At 48.8% G+C, this 16,189-nt stretch overlaps 1 protein-coding gene across 4 annotated transcripts in view; it reads left to right on the top strand.

Annotated features, from left to right (window-relative positions):
- The window catches only part of CUNH20orf96 (chromosome unknown C20orf96 homolog), a 23,002-nt gene extending 6,872 nt beyond the window's left edge, over positions 1-16,130 (top strand). For 2 of the 4 annotated variants that reach the window (XM_037733498.1, XM_017515140.2), the window contains exons 2-9: positions 3,084-3,202; positions 7,658-7,816; positions 8,341-8,440; positions 9,730-9,887; positions 9,968-10,069; positions 10,233-10,319; positions 11,024-11,142; positions 15,883-16,064. In XM_037733498.1, the coding sequence (XP_037589426.1) occupies positions 3,084-3,202; positions 7,658-7,816; positions 8,341-8,440; positions 9,730-9,887; positions 9,968-10,069; positions 10,233-10,319; positions 11,024-11,142; positions 15,883-15,943 (905 nt within the window). In that variant the 3' untranslated portion in view covers positions 15,944-16,064. Of the gene's footprint in view, positions 1-3,083; positions 3,203-7,657; positions 7,817-8,340; positions 8,441-9,729; positions 9,888-9,967; positions 10,070-10,232; positions 10,320-11,023; positions 11,143-15,882 lie in introns of all 4 variants that reach the window. The other 2 variants (XM_017515130.2, XM_037733492.1) reach the window with 2 other exon arrangements.
- Positions 16,131-16,189: the final 59 nt, after the last annotated feature.

The raw sequence follows: 16,189 nt of genomic DNA, 5'->3' as shown, positions 1-16,189 counted from the left end.
TCCCTTCCTTTCTTTTCTTTCTTTTTCTTTCTCTTTCTCTCTCTCTCTCCTCCCTTCCTCCCTTTCTCCCTCCCTTCTTTCTTTCCCTCCTTCCTTCCTTCCTTTCTTTCTCTTTTCTTTTCTTTTTTTCTCCTTCCTTCCTCCTTTCCTTTCTTTGTTGTTTTTTGAGGCAGAGTCTTTCTCTGTCACCCAGGCTGGAGCGCAGTGGTGTGATCTTGGCTCACTGCAACCTCCAACTCCTGGGTTCCTGCCTCAGCCTCCCAAGTAACTGGAATTACAGACATGTGCCACCATGCCTAGCTAATTTTTGTATTTTTAGTAGAGACAGGGTTTCACCATGTTGACCAGGCTGGTCTTGAACTCCTAACCTCAGATGATCCACCTGCCTTGGCCTCCCAAAGTTCTGGGGTTACAGGCATAAGCCACCGCAGCCAGCTTCTCTGTATCACTTCTTAAAATTGCTTGTGAATCTGAGCTATTTTGAAATAAAAAGTTTAATTATTAAAACTACAAATCTTCCTTAAGCATTTAAGTTCAAGTCAAGAATCTTTCAGTTTTTATAAACACTTATAAGAGAGTTTTGGAACTTGGTTAATTAAATTCTCTTAAAACTTTTAAGCCACATCTTGAAATTTAACCTATCCATTTTCATTTTCAAATAGTTCACTTGTCTGATTAACAAAACCATTGGATATATACATAATTCTTATATATCTAATACATAAAATTCTAAATACGGGTAATCTGGTTGGGCGTGGTGGCTCACACCTGTAATCCCAGCACTTTGGGAGGCTGAGATGGATGGGATCACCTGAGGTCGGGAGACCAGCCTGGCCAGCATGGTAAAACCCTGTCTCTATTAAAAAGAGTAATAATAAAAAAATAGCTGGGTGTGGTGGCAGGCACCTGTTATCTCAGCTATTTGGGAGGCTGAGGCAGTAGTATCGCTTTAAGCTGGGAGGTAGAGGTTGCAGTGAGCCGAGATCTCGCCATTATTGAACTTCAGCCTGGGCGACAGAGCCAGACTCTGTCTCAAAAAAGAAAAAACTTGGTGAGAGCAGTGGCTCATGCCTGTAATCCAGCACTTTGGGAGGCTGAGGTGGATGGATCACGAGGTAACGAGTTTGAGACCAGCCTGGTCAACATGGTGAAGCCCTGTGTCTACTAAGAATACAAAAATTAGCCGGGTGTGGTGGTGCATGCCTGTAATCCCAGCTACTGGGGAGGCTGAGGCAGGAGAATCGCTTGAACCCGGGAGACGTAGGTTGCAGTGAGTCAAGATCATGGCACTGCACTCCAGCCTGGTGACAGAGCAAGACTCTGTCTCGGAAAATAAAAATTAATATAGGTAATCTTATGTTCTCTTAAGTAATAAAATTAATTTATACTTATTTAATAGGAGTGTCTTAAACCTTTCAACTTAAATCTAAATCAAAATCCCACTTACACTTTAAAATTAGAATCACAAGATTAATCTATTAATCATTCTATCTCTTACACAATATAATTAAAAACCGGATATATACAGGTAATTTATAAATTAAACACAAAATTAATTGGCTTCATCATCTCCATAGTTAATGCCAGCATTTCTCAGGATGAAGGACATTGATCTATTAAAGAGATTAATATATTTCTGAGATAAACTGGGTTGTACCTGAAGCAGGGATTTTGGTGGGGACTGAATAGAGCTGGACCCACCAGGGTGGTTAGTCTCATGTCATTGCCGGACAGGCTGAGAGGGAACAGGGATTCTAAGAATATGTCCCCCAGATGCCTATACGCCCTGTCTGGCAGAACCGCAGCTCTAAGAGTGTTTCAGAGACGGCCAGTTGGAGTGTTGCCTAGTTGCTGTGCCTTCGTCTGGGGTTGTGGTCCCAGTTCTCAGGTCACTAGAAGGAAGAGTAACAGCTGGTAATGTGTATTCAGCACTGAATATGCCTCAGGCACTATCCCAAACACCTTTAAGGTGTAGTAACTTCTTACTTCATCTTCACGAAAACCCTATGAGGTAGGCATGATGATTATTCCTGTTTTATAGGTGGACAAATGGAGGGACACAGAGGTCATTTGACCTGCTTGAGGTCACACAGCTAACAGAAGGCAGAGCCTGGATTTACTTTTTCAATTTTTAAATTCATTATATGTGTGTATATATATATATATATATATATATATAAATTTTTTGTCTTGCTCTGTTGCCGAGGTTGGAGTGCAGTGGTGTGATCTCGGCTCACCGCAACCTCCGCCTCCTGGGTTCAGGCGATTCTCCTGCCTCAGCCTCCTGAGTAGCTGGGATTACAGGCACGTGCCACCATGCCCAGCTAATTTTTTGTATTTTTAGTAGAGACGGGGTTTCACCATGTTGACCAGGATGGTCTCGATCTCTTGACCTCGTGATCCACCCGCCTCGGCCTCCCAAAGTGCTGGGATTACAGGCTTGAGCCACCGCGCCCGGCCAATTTTTGTATTTTTAGTAGAGATGGGGTTTCACCATGTTGGCCAGGCTGGTCTTGAACTCCTGACTGCAGGTGATCCGCCCTTCTCCACCTTCCAAAGTGCTGGGATTACAGGTGTCAGCCACTGCGCCTGGCCAAGAGCCTGGATTTAAACCTGGATGGTCTGGGTTATTATTTCTTGTTCCTAACCCCTACCCATCTGGCCTTCTGTCAGCCAGGTTGGTGGCAGAGCAGGGGTTTGGACTCAGACCTGCCAGACTCTGGTCTTCTTGCTGTCCTGTGCTGCAGCAGCTACTGAAAAGACACACGGAATGGGAGCTCCTGCCTCTCTTTCTGGCTGGACAGTTGAGAGCGGGGTTCCTGGCTGCCCCACCTCCCCTCTGTCCATGCCTATAGTCACTGCTTTCACCTGGGCTTGTCCCTCCCTTATATTGAGGCCCAGAATGGGTCCTGGGAGCTTAGTGAAGGCTGTGAGTTTCACCTTCAGTCTAGTGTCACATTATAAGGCAGCCAGAGGTGGGACCGGGGCCTGGGCCTCCTCTCATTACTGGTGCGCTTCAGGAACCTGGCCTCAGGCCTGCCAGAACCCTCACTCTCTCCCTGTCCTTTTCTGTCTACCCCTAGTGTTGCAATCCATGCCCACTATGGTGGTGACAAGCCACCAGCCAAAGAATCCACGAGAACCGCATAGAAGGCAGAAGTTGGACCCTGGGAAGATGCAGGTCAAAATCCGGTTAATGAAGGTATGAGATGCATCTTCCCTGGACACCGGGCCCAGGGTGGGGGGATGGGGATGATGGTTCTAGCAAACATCTGCTGAGCACTTCCTGGGTGCCAGACTTGATTCATTCCTTCCTCCCAGGAACCCTGTGAGCATGCTTATCCTCTTTACTATTTTAGAAACCAGGAAACTGAGGTGCAGGGAGATAAATAACATGCACCAGGTCACACAGCCAGGAAATGGCAGGATCAAGGGTCAAAGCCAGTTAAACAAAGCATTTGCTGTTCTGTTTAAGACTCAAGAAATAATCAGAATTGCTTATTTCATTGCATTAGGAACACAATCTTATTTATCTTAAAATTTCCAATAACTTGGCCGGGTGTGGTGGCTGACACCTCTAATCCCAGCACTTTGGGTAGCTGAGGTGGGTGGATCACTTTAGGTCAGGAGTTCAAGACTAGCCTGGCCAACATGGTGAAACCTCGTTTCTACTCAAAATATAAAAATCAGCTGGGTGTGGTGGCACACACCTGTAGTCCCAGCTACTGGGGAGGGTGAGGCAGGAGACTCGCTTGAACCTGGGAGGCAGAGGTTACAGTGAGCTGAGATGGTGCCACTGCACTCCAGCCTGGGGGACAGAGTGAGATTCCATCTAAAAAAAATTTTTTTTCCAGTAAATTAAACTTTCATACAGTGTACTTTGAAGCAAGGCTTAGAAACTGACAATTAAAATTTTCACATCAATTGGTAACAATTATAGGTAATTAATTTCCTCACCATACATTGTTTTGTGGCTTCTATAATTATCTGAACAATGTTTCAAAGTATTTGAAATACCTAAAGGAAGATGAGTCTTTGGCATACATAGCAGAAAGTAAAATACTAAGTTATTATAAAGACTACAAAATACTATAGAATAATTCTTCAACAAAGTTTTTAATAGCTCAATGAACAATGACTACTATATAAAGAACAAGTGAAAATAGAATTTGCTTTGAAACCTTTTTTCCCCCTTTAACCTTTTCTCTTGCAAAATGGTTTGGAGGTGGCCCAGTATTCTTAAAGGAGGAACTGGTATTTCTGTTATTTTTACCCTAACTTTAGAGGGGCTTGTGTGTTTTTGATTGATGTAGAAGCTGAACCTGAACAATGTGGCTTTAAAACGTGTGCTCCTAACCAGTCCGGTTCTTAATACTGTCTCTCATAATCTTCATTCAGTGAGTCAACAGATATTGATGGAGCACCTATCATGTGCCGAGTTCTGTTCCGAGTGTGAGGCTTCACCAGTGATGTGGCCTCTGACCTTAGGGAACTCGCATTCTATTGGATGGGGGAGACTGACAATTCATAAAAGAAAGTGTTTTAAAGTGATGGGCTGGGCGCAGTGGCTCACGCCTGTAATCCCAGCACTTTGGGAGGCCGAGGTGTGCAGATCACCTGAGGTCAGGAGTTTGAGACCAGCCTGACCAACATGGAGAAACCCCATCTCTACTAAAAGTACAAAATTAGGCAGATATGGCGGCACGAACCTGTAATCCCAGCTACTCGGGAGGCTGAGACAGGAGAATTGCTTGAACCCAGGAGGTAGAGGTTGCAGTGAGCCGAGATTGCGCCATTGTACTCCAGCCTAGACAACAAGATCAAAACTCTTTTTTTAAAAAAAAGCCTAAGAATAAGGTTAGGGAGCTAGAGGCATGGAGGAGGGAGTGTGGCAGTAATTGTTTTAGTTAGGGTGCTAAGGAAAGGCTACTAAAGTGGGTGACATTTGAGCTGAAACCCAGGTGGTGCTGGTTGAGTGGTCCCATGACTTGGAGAATAGCATATTTCACAAGATGCTTCTGGGTATCTCTTCTGGAGATACGGAGACAAGATAGTGGAGTGGCTTGGAGCCCTGACTTTAAGGATGACAGCTCTGCTATGTGTGACCTTGGAAAAGCTACTGAATTTAATCCTTGGTGTACACATTGATTGACTGAGATAGGATCTGGCTGTTTCATCCAGGCTGGAGGGCAGTGGCATGATCATGGCTCACTGGAGCCTGGACCTCCCGAGCCCAAGTGATCCTTCCACCTCAGCCTCTCTGAGTAGCTGGGACTATGGGCATGCACTACCATGCCCAGATAATTTTTGTAGAGATGGGATCTCCTTATGTTGCACAGGCTGGTCTCAAACTCCTGGGCTCAAGCAGTCCTTCCTCCTTGCCCTTCCAAAGTGCTGGGATTACAGGTGAGAACCACCATGGCTGACTGGTGTCCACTTTTATAACGTTGGCCTAATAATAGTGCCTGTCTCTTGGGGTTGCTGTGAGGGTGATGTGCTGATGTGCTGCTGTGCGTGTGAAGGGCTTAGCACAGTATCAGCCACATAGGAAGCACTCAATACATCAACGTGATTACTGTTATATGAGAAATCAAGGACCTGAGGGCTAGGAAGGGGTAGTTTTAGGAAAGGACGGAGAAATGAGGAAGAACAGGAACAAATGAAAGAGCAAATATTTATGGCAGGGTTAGAGGGTTAGAGCCAGAAACAATAGTATCAGCTATTGTTCACCAAGTACACATGAGTGCACTCTCACTAAGAGGCTTGATTGTGAATTTTATCTCATTTATTTATTTATTTAGTCTTTGTTTTTTAGAGACAGGGTCTTGCTATGTCACCCAGGCTGAAGTGTAATGGCACAATCATAGCTCACTGCAGCCGTAAACTCCTGGGCTCAAGAGATCCTCCTGCCTCAGCCTCCCAAGTAGCTGGGACTGTAGGTGCACATCCCCATGCCCAGATAACCTGTTAATTTTTAAAAATTTTATTTATTTACTTACTTACTTTTTGAGGCAAGGTCTTGCTCTGTTACCCAGGCTGGAGTGTGGTGGCACAATCTCAACTCACTGCAGCCTCCATCTTCTGGGCTCAAGCAATCCTCCCACCTCAGCCTCCTGAGTAGCTAGAACTGTAGGCATACACCACCATGCCCAGCTAATTTTGTCCACTTTTTGCAGAGATGAGGTGTCACTATGTTGCCCAGGCTTGTCTTCAACTCCTGACCTTGAGTGATCCTTCCACCTGGGCCTCCTAAAGCATTGGGATTATGGGCATGAGCCACTGCACCTGTCCAATCTCATTTATATTTCACGGCAGCTCTGTAAAACAGGTATTAGTTCCCTCACCTTTAGAATGAGCACAGGGAGGCTCTGAGACATTAACTAACTTGCCTCGGTTCTCTTAGACTCTCTTAGATGGTAAGTGGCTGAGCTGGGATTTGAACCAAGGTGCGTCTAGGCTTAACATCCAACTCTTAGTCACTACGTGGTTCAGCCATGCCTTGCAGTTTTAAGCATACTCAGTTCTTGTTTTAGTATAGTGGAAAGGCATTGGGGCTCAGAAGTCTGGCTTTCCAGTTCCAGCCCTGCCACTTCTTGACTGTGTGACACTGGGCAAGTCATTAAACACTCTGAGCCTCCACTTATCAGCAAAATAAAGTTAGTAAACATAGAGCTGCTGGAGGGTGAACCAATACCATGTGCTACCTGCGGAGCAAGGCACGGCACCTGGCCTGTCATGTAGAGGGCCCTCAACAATTGCTATTGTTATTATTACTATAGGTTTTATGCATCTGCTGGGTGTAACGTTAGGGGAGTCACTTAACCCTTATACCCTCCTTGTTCCACTGGGGCTGTTGTATGAAATGAGAGTACTCATTAGCCCCACGGCCTGCCAGGAAATGCTGACGTTTACCATCATCCACTTTGCCTCCCTGCTTCTCTTCCAGACATGGTGGTAGCTCTGACACCTTCTTACCTTCCTGGGGCATTTATTATTATTATTATTATTAATTATTATTATTGGGACAGAATCTTGCTCTATCACCTAGGCTGGAGTGTAGTGGTGCGATTTCAGATCACTGCAACCTCCACCTCCCGGGTTCAAGTGATTCTCCTGCCTCAGCCTCCCCAGTAGCTGGGATTACAAGGATGCGCCACCATGTCCGGCTATTTTTTGTATTTTTAGTAGAGGCGGGCTTTCGCCATGTTGGCCAGGCTGGTCTCGAACTCCTGACCTCGTGATCCACCCACCTAGGCCTCTCAAAGTGGTGGGATTACATGCTTGAGCCACTGCGCCCGGCCCTTATTATTATTTCTATATTTCATTGATTATGAGAAGCCATTGATATTAAGACACATCTTTACCCACTAATAATACATTTGTTGATTAGATGATTACACGCCACGAATTAGAAGATGCACCTGCATCTCAGGGATGTGAAATGATGGGTACACGTGCGTTTCCGAACGGACCAGCGTCCCCGAGCTCCCCGGCAGCGCAGACAATGGGGAACCGCCGCCCAGCTCGGGCCGCATTTACCAGCGGAGGCCGCAAGGGGGCGGGAGTGGCAGGGTTGGGGCGGGGGGTCCATGGGCTCTCGCGGGCTCCAGCCTAGCCGGGCGCAGCGCCGCCTCTCTCTTCTTCCCTCCGCCCGCAGACGATGCTCAGGAACCGGCAGACCTCTCTGCGAGAGCTCCAAAGCCATGAGAACTTCCTCGCCAAGTTCAACGAGGAGCTGATCGAGAGCATCCAGGACATGGAGAACCGCACGGCCCTGAATGTGCGGGCCATGCTGCAACAGCAGGACATCCTGACGGTGAGACCCGCGTCTGCCCTCTGCGCCGGCCGTGCCCGCCCGCCTTCCCTCCCTCCGCTCACTCGGGCGCCCTCTCCTGCCTTTCCCCGCCAATTGCACATGCTGCTTCCAGCAACTGGAAGACGCATCTCTTCACCCTTCACTCCCCTCGCCTGGGCTTTGCAAGCAGACGGAGGTGGGAGTTTTGTCCCAACGCGCCAGCACTCACGGGCCAGGAGGCTCTGAGTTAACTTTGGCTCCCTGAGCTCTGTGAAATGTAGCACCCGTCCCAGAGGGGGTTTACCTGGCACATATTGTACCCGTGCACCAGAGGTAGCTGCCACCACCACCAGCGTTTGCAAACACCTGTACGTGTAATAGCAGGCGATCTGTATGTATTTATGTAGTCCTTACAACAACCCTATGGGTGGACACTGTTATTATCCCCAGTGGCCTCTGGTCAGGATTCTGGGAGTGGGGTTGGGATTGGGGACTCCTCTGAGCCAGCAGAGCCTGTGGGTGAGTGGACCCCACTCCTCCCACAGACCGTCATCGACATCTTGGAGTACTTAAACAAGAAGAGGCTGCAGCAATTGAAGTCTGAGCTCCAGGAATGGGAGGAAAAGAAGAAATGCAAGACGAGCTGTAAGAATCCCTGGTCGATGGGGTGTGGTGGCTCATGCCTGTAATCCCAGCATTCTGGGAGGCTGAGGCGGGTGGATCACCTGAGGTCAGGAGTTTGAGACTAGCCTGACCAACAGGGATAAGCCTCGTCTCTACTAAAAATACAAAATTAGCCAGGCATGGTGGTGCACACCTGTAATTCCAGCTACTCAGGAGACTGAGCCAGGAGAATTGCTTGAACCCTTGAGGGGGAGGTTGCAGTAAGCCAAGAGCTCGCCATTGCACTCCAGTCTGGGCAACAAGAGCAAAACTCCATCTCAAAAAGAAAGAGAGAGAGAGAGAGAGAAGAGGAGAGAGAGGAGAGAGAGAGAAAGAAAGAAAGAGAGAAAGAAAAGAAAGAGAAAGAATCCCTGGGTGAACCCCTTGACTCTCCCCCCAGCCCCTTGGGGAGGTCAGCAGCAGGGCATTCACCTTGTATGCCATTCAGAAACCCTCAGGCCTGTCGTCTCCCTTCTAGGCAGATGAGAAGGCTAAGATACAGAGCGAATAGCCTACTTACTCAGCACTTAGCTGTTTCCAGGCCCCATGTGTCTGCACTGTTACAGACACACGCTCAGTCAGAACTACCTGGAAGCAGGGAAACTGTCCTCCCATTTTACAGGTCAGGAAGCCGAGGCTAAGAGAGGTGAAGTGGTTTGTGGAAGGTCATATAGCTAGGAGCCATAATCCAGTCCTAGCCTGGCTCCATTTCCTGCCAAGGTTCTTCTGGGAGTCAGTGGCTGGGCTAGAATCCAGGACTCTTGGCTTCCATCCTGTCTGGCCTGTGGTTCCTTTTCCCTGAGCAGGCTACACATCTGCTGAGTGGAGGGGCGGTGGATTAGGCAACCCCAGACACTGGGGATCTCTCTCTGGAGGAAGAGAGGATAGACTTTGTCTTAATCCTGCTGTGGGTTGTGTCTTGGGAACCCCTGTCACCCCATCTCCCTGGTCTCACTTCCTTGAGTGTGTCTCTGGGGAGACTGAAGTCCAGAGAGGGACAGTCTTGGTGAGGGCCACACAGCAAGTCAGTAGCAGAGTGGGGACTGATCTAGAGATCAGTTTCCTTTCTTTTCCCTACCCAGCATTGCCTCTTCTCCTGCAGCGGTGCAAAACGCTCTAGAGCCTTAATTTTTAACCACCTCCCAGCTCTGTGTGAGGTCGCCTTAACCCAGACTCCAATTTATTGGCCAAGGAGACCTTGCTTCCTGGGAAGGGTCCTTGAGGGAAGGTCTTGCCTTCTGTCCCTGCTGACCTCCCTAACCCCTCCCCAGATCTGGAGCAGCAGGTGGAGCAGCTGAATGCCAAGATCGACAAGACCCAGGAGGATGTGAAATTCCTGAGCACTTACATGGACCATGAGTATTCCATCAAGTCTGTCCAGATCGCCACCCTTGTACGCCAGCTGCAGGGGGTTAAGGACAGCCAGCAGGTAGGGGAGCCCCTGCCCCTGCCTCACGGGACCGTGTGGGTGGCAGGGCTGGTGGCCAACACCCTTCTGCTGGCTCCCAGGATGAGCTGGATGACCTCAGTGAGATGCACAGAAAGGTCCTGAAGTCCTTGTCCGACAAGATTCAGAAGGAGGAGAAAAAAGTTCTGAGTTCTCTGGTGGCAGTGAGTAGCCAGTTGCTGTGGGGGATGGGGGATCCAGGTCCCACCCCTGCCCCGCCCCTTCCGCATCCTCTGCCTCCATGCCCACTGGAGCCCCATCAGTCTCTACCATGTTCTGCTGCCCAGGAAGAGGCACCTGGGGGCCAGACCTCTTCTTTCTTCATAGAAAACCCAGCGTCCTCATGAGAAGGCTCTTCTACAGATGGTTTGGGAAAGCCAGGCCTCGCTGAAATGCATTCACAGGTTCAGAAAAGTGCGTGGGCAAGGAAGGTGGTGGTCCCTGCAGGGGAGCAGTGGGTGGGCAGTCCCCACAGCCTGTGGGAGTGAGGCAGGCCTCTCCTGATCTGGTGCTTAGGAGGTCTCTGACACTGGTGTGGGCCTGTCTCCTTGCCAGTGCCATTACTGTCACTTGTCATTCATCTGGGGAGGCGATGGGCACCGACCTCAGCCTTGCCTCATTAGCCAGCATCACTGGCACTGATCCGTTTGCACTGTCATCAAGCATCATGCATTCAGCCATTAACCACCATGCATCTTTACCCCTTGATTCTTGTCACTGCCCACCACCCATTATCAGTGTTAATGAACTTCACCATCACTGCCTTCTTGAATTAATTTTCATTATCTTTCCCCTTCCCCAGTTTTTAGTGTGCATGCCCTTCACCATCTCTGCCAGCCCCACTGATTCCCATGATGGAGCGCTCCCCAACCACTTTGTAACCTGTCTCCATTCTCTGTGACCCTTCAACTGTTTCAGCACCGATGAATAGTGTCACTAACTTGGGAGTCAGCCCTACCCTGCATGGGGAGGTCCCCTCTCTGGAGTTCAGCAAGTCCGGCGGCAGAGCCCATACCATTTTCCCAGATAGCTTTGCTCCTTGTTCATTTTGGCCTTTCTCTCTTTGGTTGGGGGCCATTTGGCTTCTCACTTCTCCCCTGCTCTGCCTTTCCTCTCAGTTTATTGGCCAGTTTGAGGAGAATATGCCTGTATTAAGGGCCGAGGTAGAAGAGCTCCAGGCCCAGATCCGGGAACCCCGAGAGGTCATATTTGAGGATGTTCTGCTTCGGAGACCCAAGTATGTGATCGTTTTGCCACTGCCTTGTAGACCAGCCACACTCTGGGCCCACAGAGGCTCTCTGTTCTTGGGGAAGGCAGCCTGGTGTAGATGGCAGAACCCCTGTATGGGGAAGGCATCCTGATATGGATGGCAGAACCCCTGTATGGGAATCCCTGGGTTTCCACCATAGATCTGCCACTGACCAGGGGCAGATGTGACCTTTCCCATCTCTGCAGAGGCCTCTGATTCCCATCTGTACATGGCAGGCTGGGTTATGTAATCCCTGAGGACCCTTCCAGTTCACAGATTCCATGTGTCAGCCAAATGGGTACAGCCTTCCACTTCTGCCTTTTTGAGGAAGGCAGAGTTGAGTGGGGCAGTTGGCTTCAGGGAAGAATAGCCTGGAAGACACCCCACAAGGAGAGAAGGATGTCCTCTACACTTGACAGGTTTCTGGGCCCCAGGGGAAGGATTTCCTCCCCAAACCAATTCTTTGCCTGCCCTCCCTTGGAGCAAGCCCTCTGTGGTTGGGTTGGGGTCACCCAGGCTTGCCTCTCCATGATGACACCACAGGACCGTGCATGGCAGAGCCTAGCATTTGCAAATTTTTTTAATTTTTCGTCTTCATCTCTGTCTGTCTCTCCCTCCTATCCTTTTCCTTCCTTCTCCTCTCCTGTCCTATAGCTGTCTCTTCCTTTTCTTCTGTTTCTAAAAACAACAATAGCTGGGCATGGTGGCTCACACCTGTAATTCCAGCACTTTGGGAGGCCGAGGAGGGTGGGTCATGAGGTCAGGAGATTGAGACCATCCTGGCCAATATGGTGAAACCCCATCTCTACTAAAATACAAAAAATTAGCCGGGTGTGGTGGCACACGCCTGTAGTCCCAGCTACTCGGGAGGCTGAGGCAAGAGAATTGCCTGAACCTGGGAGGCGGAGGTTGCAGTGAGCTGAGATCGCGCCACTGCCCTCCAGCCTGGTGACAGAACAAGACTCTGTCTCAAACAAATACGAAAACAAACAGCAACAACAACAGCAAAATACTATTGGATTTATGAAGTGCCTCTGAATGCCAGGCACCATGTGAGTGAAAACAGTCCTTACCCTGCCCTCATGGAACCAAAGAGGGAACTGGACATGAGGTGATAATGAACCACAAATAAATGTGAGTTGCAGTGGAGCCTGGAGCTACTGAGTAGAATGCATGCCACTGTGAACGTGACTCTTAGGACAGCGAGGCTGGGCAGTCAAGGAAGGTTTTCCTGAGGATGTGACATTTGAACTGAGCCCTGAAGGATGCATAGAAATTCACTAGGTGAAGGGGACTACTGGGGGAGCTGAAAGAAGAGCAGTTCTATGGGGTGGTGCAAGGGTCTCTGTGGAATGTACTAATTAGTCACCCGTTGTCTTTACCTGAGCTCTGAACACAGTGAATGAGACTGAAAGGGGTAAGGTGCATGTGGACCCGGTGATCACCTTTATTCTGGTAAAGCTGATCTTATGGCCTGTGGCTTACATTTCTAGGCATGTTGGCCTCTGAATAGTGAACCCAGAATTAGGCAGATTGAGCCACCCAATTGTGGTGGAACTGGACTCATGTGGAGCCAGGCCTTGGGGCAGAGAAAAGCGGAGTCCTTTCGGGTTGCTCGTTGCTAAGAGAGGAAGGGACTGTGCTCCTTACGTCCCCTTCCGCTCCTCACACTCACATGCCAGTGGTCATAACCCTTTCCAAGAGCAGAATATAAAGGGGCAGAGAGAGGCCAGAAGCAATACACTCATGGATGCCCTTCCACGTAGAAGGGAACACCAGGAGCAAGGAAGCAGTTTTTCCCTCCTAAAAAGTAGAAATGGCACGCTGTTCAGCAGAGCCTCTCCCACTGGAACATGCCTAGGAAACACAGGGAGATCTCGTTAAAAAGCAGATTCCAAGTCATAGGTCTGAGTGGGGCTCATGATTCTGCATTTTTGTTGTTGTTGTTGAGACAAAGTCTTGCTCTGTCAGCCAGGCTGGAGTGCAGTGGCACCATCTCAGCTCACTGCAACCTCTGCCTCCTGGGTTGAAGTGATTCTCCTGTCTCGGCCTCCTGAGTAGCTGGGACTACAGGTGTGTGCCACCACGCCTGGCTAATTTTTATATTTTTAGTAAAGACAGGGTTTTGTCAAGTTGGCTAGGCTGGTCTTGAACTCCTGACCTCAAGTGAGCCACCTGCCTCGGCCTCCCAAAATGCTGGGATTGCAGGTGTGAGCTACCACGCCCAGTGTGATTCTGCATTTCTTTCTTTTTTTGACATGAAGTTGCGCTCTTGTTGCCCAGGCTGGAGTGCAGTGGCGCAATCTCACCGAAATCTCCACCTCCCAGGTTCAAGTGATTCCCCTGCCTCAGCCTCCTGAGTCATGGGATTACAGGCATGCGCTACCACGCTTGGCTTATACTGTATTTTTAGTAGAGATGAGGTTTCTCCATGTTGATCAGGCTGGTCTTGAACTCCTGACCCCAGATGATTCTCCAACTTCAGCCTCTCAAAGTCCTGGGATAACAGGTGTAAGCCACTGTGCTTGGCCCTGATTCTGCTTTTCTAATTGACGTGGAGCTGAGTGAGGCCAGTGTGGTTGGAATGCAGAGTGACAGGGAGAGTGGCAGGCAGGTAGCAGGGCAAATCGGCTCCTAGGGAACTCCATGCAGTGCCCCATAGGCCAGGATTTTCTGCCTGATCCCAGAAGCAAAGGATCTTAAGCCACATGGTGACATGATCAGATTTGTATTCAAATAAAGCCAGTTTGAAAAGAGCATGGTGGGCTGGATGTGGTGGCTCATGCCTGTAATCCCAGCATTTTGGGATCCCAAGGCAGGAGGAATACTTGAGCCCGGGAGTTCGAAACCAGCTTGGGCAACATGGTGAAACCGCATCTCTACAAAAAATACAAAAATTAGCCAGGCATGTTGGCGTGTGCGTGTAGTCCCAGCTACTCGGAAGGCTGAGGCAGGAGGATTGTTTGAGCCCAAGAGGCAGAGGTTGCAGTGAGCCAAGATCGTGCCACTGCACTCCAGCCTACGTGATAGAGCAAGACTCTTTCTAAAAGAAAGGAGCATGGGCATGAGATTGGCAAGGAGTCAGTGGCAGCTGGAAGTCCAATTGGTGTGAGGGCAGTTGTCCGGGGGAACGTGGGAGTGGCCTGGCCAAGCATGTGGCATAAGAGATGGGAAAAGTAGATGGGTTAGAGAAATATTTAGGAAGATAAGAAGGACTTGTACGACTTTGGAAGTACAGGAAAGGGAGGGGTCAAGAATAACCCCTGGGTTCCTGACTTTTGCAGGGGGGGGGGTGGTGGTGCCAAATGCAGAGGTTGGGAAGGCGGGGATGGGGTGAAGGATGAGTATGTAGGCACAGTCAAAAGTTCACTTGGAGGCAGGCATGGTGGCTCACACCTGTAATCCTAGTGCTTTTAGGAGGCTGAGGAAGAAGGATAGCTTGGGGTTGGGAGTTTGAGACCAGGGAGACAACATAGTGAGACCTCCATCTCTACAAAAAATTAAAAAATTAGCCAGGTGTGGTGGCACATGACTGTGTCAGGATACTTGCAATTTACGATACTATTTGTCAAAAAAAAAAAAAAAATGAACATGAAATCCCAGAAGTATTGAGCCGTGATCGTACCACTGCATTCCAGCCTGGGTGACAGAGTGAGACCATGTCTCAAAAAAAAAAAAAAAAATACAGTTGATTTGGACAGTAGGTTTGGTTTCTGTGAGGTACTAAGGTGGAGTCATTGGGTGGGCAGTTGACAAGGTGAGTGTGGGCCTCAGAGGACAGATACTGGCTGGAAGAAGAAATTTGGGTGTTGCCAGCATAGAGATGAATTTTTTTTAAAACTATTATTATGAAAAATTTCAAATATAAAGAAAAGTAGAACGGTATAGTGAATAGCTAGTTGCCCATCTATATTTAGAAATTGTTTTTTTTTCCTGTATTGGTTTCATGTTCGTTTATTTTTTATTTTTTTGGCCAATAGTATTGTAAATTGCAAGTATCCTGACATTTCATGCCTAAATACTTCATGGGTGTCAGTATATTATTGAAACCATGAGAGAGGATGGTCTCCTTGGAAGAGAGTGAAAAGAGAATATAATCCTTCAGCCTCTTCAATGTTTGTGCTGGGGAATCCATCTCTTTTGCTAGTTTCATGGAAATAATAATGCCTGTCATTTACTGAGCACTTGCTACCTGCTAGCATGGTCTCATTGAATCTTCCCACCAATGACTGAGGTTAGAATGTTAAACCCATTTGACAGATAAAGAAACTGAGGCTTACCTGGGGTCTGGCACTTAATGAGTGGTTTTCACTTAAGTGCCTACTGAAGGAATGAGGCTGGGAGAGTAGAAATAGCTTGTTCAAGGTGACATAGCATCAAGTTACAAACCAGCCATCCTCACTCCAAAGACAGCGATCGTCTTGATGGGCCTCAGCATTTCAGAGCTGAGTTCCTGCTCCCTCTTGACCTCAGACTTGTCAGGGGAACATTCATCCTGCCATACTAATTTCTTTTCTATTTTTGATGTGTGTGTGTGCATGCTTGTGTATGCACAGTTGGGCTTTGAGTGGGGCAATCCCAAAATACAGATTGTATTTTGAGATTGCCCCCAACCCAACTAAGTAGCAGAGTTCTAAAGAGCAAGACTTCCCTGAGCGGGTGCTTCCACACCCCCAGCTCTGACACCCCTGCTAGCCTCTCACTCCCCTCTGTGCTGCCTCCCATCAGGTGCACCCCAGACATGGACGTCATCCTCAACATTCCTGCGGAAGAGCCGTTACCCTTCTAGATGGCAGTGCCATGGGCCTCCCCTCCCCTCCCCTCCCCTCCCCTCCCCTCCTGCTCTCTTTCCAGCACCTGGTGCCTTGGATCATTTACTGACAGAACCAGGTCTCCATCCAGACCCTGATCTACAGTCCCTCCCTCCCTCCCTCCCTCCCTCCTTCCCTCCTTCCTTTCCTTCCTTCCTCCCTCCTTCCCTCCCTCCCTCCTTCCTTCCTTCCCTCCCTCCCTCTTTCCTTCCCTCCCTCCCTCC

Source organism: Cebus imitator, unplaced genomic scaffold, assembly GCF_001604975.1.
Source record: "Cebus imitator isolate Cc_AM_T3 unplaced genomic scaffold, Cebus_imitator-1.0 Scaffold18, whole genome shotgun sequence".
Lineage (NCBI taxonomy): Eukaryota > Metazoa > Chordata > Mammalia > Primates > Cebidae > Cebus > Cebus imitator.
The sequence above is the reverse complement of the archived record's forward strand: the minus strand, read 5'-3'. Positions and strand labels throughout refer to the sequence as shown.